The sequence below is a fragment of the Panicum hallii genome, chromosome 1, assembly GCF_002211085.1.
Source record: "Panicum hallii strain FIL2 chromosome 1, PHallii_v3.1, whole genome shotgun sequence".
Classification (NCBI taxonomy): domain Eukaryota; kingdom Viridiplantae; phylum Streptophyta; class Magnoliopsida; order Poales; family Poaceae; genus Panicum; species Panicum hallii.
Genome location: NC_038042.1, coordinates 50,135,714 through 50,139,434, shown reverse-complemented (window position 1 = coordinate 50,139,434; position 3,721 = coordinate 50,135,714). Strand labels below are relative to the sequence as shown.

Below are 3,721 nucleotides of genomic sequence, written 5' to 3'. Positions count from 1 at the left end.
TAGGTCATAACTCATAAGATGATTATCAGCAAAACAGTACCAAAAATTCCTTATTCCCCAAGCATTCCTTTGACTTTGATCAGCAAATACTGCATCCACTGAACCTGAAAGCATGGAAAGTTCATCAGAGTATCAGACCAAAGTGCAGCAGCCAGCAAAGGTCCAAAGCAAAGACAAGATCACAAACGCAGGTACGCAGCCCAGTCTCAAAAGCGAGCACGTTTCAGTCAAGGCCATCGGCCAAGCCATGCGCATACGTCCCGGCGGTCACGTCCTCACCAACTCTTTGAGTCTTGACGCTCACCAACCGCTGCCCGGCGACCGAGCTTCCTGCCCCAGCGCGAGGCAGCGCCAGCGGCCATCACGAAATTTCCACGCCGCTGGCTTCGCGAGACCAATACATGTTTGTGTTCTCGGCCAAACAAATCGCGAGCTGCCTTGGTCGTCTTGGACCAGTCTCCACATTCCACACCGCCCCCTGAGCGTTCCCTTCTCAGGACTGGGGAGCCTATTAAACACCGCCACTCCGGCCAGTTCTCTCCAGGAAGAGCAGCACTACCAAATCCTAGCGCACCACTAGCTCTCCTGTGTACAGCTTCTGAAAAATCCAGTTACATCCATTTCCCTCACAGGAATTCCTTAGCTTCTCGGTGTTCCAAGTTCTCTAAGCTAGCAATGGCCTGCGAGCAGAGCAATGTTGCTGCCAATGGCGACGGCCTGTGCATGGCGACGCCGCGTGCCGACCCGCTTAACTGGGGGAAGGCTGCGGAGGAGCTCATGGGCAGCCACCTCGACGAGGTGAAGCGGATGGTGGCGGAGTACCGCCAGCCCCTGGTGAAGATCGAGGGCGCCAGCCTCAGGATCGCGCAGGTGGCCGCCGTGGCCAACGGCGCCGGCGAGGCCCGCGTCGAGCTCGACGAGTCCGCCCGCGAGCGCGTCAAGGCCAGCAGCGACTGGGTCATGAACAGCATGATGAACGGCACCGACAGCTACGGCGTCACCACCGGCTTCGGCGCCACCTCCCACCGCCGGACAAAGGAGGGCGGCGCGCTCCAGCGGGAGCTCATCAGGTTCCTCAACGCCGGCGCTTTCGGCACCGGCACCGACGGCCACGTTCTGCCCGGCGAGGCGACACGGGCGGCCATGCTCGTCCGCATCAACACCCTGCTCCAGGGGTACTCCGGCATCCGCTTTGAGATCCTCGAGGCGATTGTCAAGCTGCTCAACGCCAACGTCACGCCGTGCCTGCCGCTCCGGGGCACGGTCACCGCGTCCGGCGACCTCGTCCCGCTGTCCTACATTGCGGGCCTCGTCACCGGGCGCGAGAACTCCGTGGCCGTGGCCCCAGATGGCACCAAGGTGAACGCGGCTGAGGCGTTCAAGATTGCCGGCATCCAGGGCGGCTTCTTCGAGTTGCAGCCCAAGGAAGGCCTCGCCATGGTCAACGGCACGGCCGTGGGCTCTGGTCTTGCCTCCACCGTGCTCTTTGAAGCGAACATTCTCGCTGTCCTTGCTGAGGTCCTGTCCGCCGTATTCTGCGAGGTCATGAACGGCAAGCCGGAGTACACCGACCACCTGACCCACAAGCTCAAGCACCACCCGGGACAGATTGAGGCTGCCGCCATCATGGAGCACATCTTGGAGGGCAGCTCCTACATGAAGCTTGCCAAGAAGCTCGGCGAGCTCGACCCACTGATGAAGCCGAAGCAGGACCGGTACGCGCTCCGCACATCGCCGCAGTGGCTTGGCCCCCAGATTGAGGTTATCCGTGCCGCGACCAAGTCCATTGAGCGCGAGATCAACTCCGTCAACGACAACCCGCTCATCGACGTCGCCCGCAGCAAGGCGCTTCACGGTGGCAACTTCCAGGGCACGCCCATCGGCGTGTCCATGGACAACACCCGTCTCGCCCTCGCCGCCATCGGCAAGCTCATGTTTGCTCAGTTCTCAGAGCTCGTCAACGACTACTACAACAACGGCTTGCCCTCCAACCTGTCCGGTGGGCGCAACCCCAGCTTGGACTACGGGTTCAAGGGCGCCGAGATCGCCATGGCCTCCTACTGCTCTGAGCTGCAGTTCCTGGGCAACCCGGTGACCAACCATGTCCAGAGCGCGGAGCAGCACAACCAGGACGTCAACTCGCTTGGCCTCATCTCCTCCAGGAAGACCGCCGAGGCCATCGAGATCCTGAAGCTCATGTCCTCGACGTTCCTGATCGCCCTGTGCCAGGCCGTCGACCTGCGCCACATCGAGGAGAACGTCAAGAGCGCCGTCAAGAGCTGCGTGATGACGGTGGCAAAGAAGACCCTGAGCACCAGCGCCACCGGTGGCCTCCACGCCGCCCGCTTCTGCGAGAAGGACCTGCTCCAGGAGATCGAGCGCGAGGCGGTGTTCGCCTACGCCGACGACCCGTGCAGCGCCAACTACCCGCTGATGAAGAAGCTTCGCAATGTGCTCGTGGAGCGCGCCCTCGCCAACGGCACGGCCGAGTTCAACGCGGAGACATCCGTGTTCGCCAAGGTCGCCCAGTTCGAGGAGGAGCTGCGCGCGGCGCTGCCCAAGGCGGTGGAGGCCGCACGGGCGGCCGTCGAGAACGGCACGGCGGCGATACCGAACAGGATCGCCGAGTGCCGCTCGTACCCGCTTTACCGTTTCGTGCGCGAGGAGCTCGGTGCAGTGTACCTGACCGGCGAGAAGACGCGGTCTCCCGGCGAGGAGCTGAACAAGGTGCTCGTTGCCATCAACCAGGGCAAGCACATCGACCCGCTGCTGGAATGCCTCAAGGAGTGGAACGGCGAGCCCCTGCCCATCTGCTGAACAGAGAACAGATAGGGAGAGAAGAAGAGAGTGGTTCTTGCTGATGAGATTTATTCCATTTTTACATTTCATTGTTCGTTGGACAGCTGCAATGTCTAACCTGTACTAAAAATAGCTGGTATATCGGTTGAAAAGAGTTTTGCTGCAAGTGTTATATTTCGTGTGTATACTAGGAATCATATTGCCTTTTTGGCAGCACTGCTCCATCAACTCAACCTCGTGCATGAGCTAGTAACTTTAAGAGGCATATGTGTTATAAAATTATAGATAAATTTAGATCTCAGATAACCAAAATCGTCAATATTTTCGCTTTCTATTTTGTTCATTTTTTAAGACTGAACACATATAGATATCTTCTAACCATTATGTTTATTGGCGATTATTCTATATCCCTTCCCGTCACCATTCATAGTTTTTCAGCTTGAGCTATGTGTTTAGTACCAAAATTAATATGCGCTTTGTTTCATGTGACCATTGTTATATGATCTGTGTTAACTACCAAAAATAAATCTACAGAACAACTCGTTAAACTAAGTTTAGTGTAACACTTTTTCAGAACAAAATGTTCAACTAAATTTTGAGCAAAACTTGCTCGGAACATCTTGATCGTCTATTTACAGTACAAAATTGTTAGAATAACTTTTCGTGTGAACTAAGTTTTGTACAAAACTTGCTGGGAACATATCATCATTTAATTTTTGTACAAACTTAATAGAATAAAGGAGAAGAAATAAAGGAGAGACAAAGAGAGAGCAAAAAAAGGCAAAGAAAAAAGGATAACACCAAATTGGAGTTGTTATTTCCATAATGGCATAGATAAGTAGTCCAGATAAAAATTAGGAGGGTTACGTTCAGGTGTTTTCTATTATGCATTAATAGGTGAGCAAAAATAATATATTTGAAT

At 55.0% G+C, this 3,721-nt stretch overlaps 1 protein-coding gene across 1 annotated transcript; it reads left to right on the top strand.

Moving 5' to 3' along the window:
• Positions 1-517: 517 nt before the first annotated feature.
• LOC112881665 (phenylalanine ammonia-lyase-like) lies at positions 518-3,032 on the top strand. The gene has a single exon (XM_025946459.1). The coding sequence runs from the start codon at positions 676-678 to the stop codon at positions 2,815-2,817; it is 2,142 nt and encodes a 713-aa protein (XP_025802244.1). The 5' UTR covers positions 518-675; the 3' UTR covers positions 2,818-3,032.
• The last annotated feature ends 689 nt before the right edge of the window (positions 3,033-3,721 follow it).

Excerpts from the sequence above, each read along its gene's own strand:
- LOC112881665 (XM_025946459.1), top strand. The coding sequence starts at position 676 with ATGGCCTGCGAGCAGAGCAATGTTGCTGCCAATGGCGACGGCCTGTGC.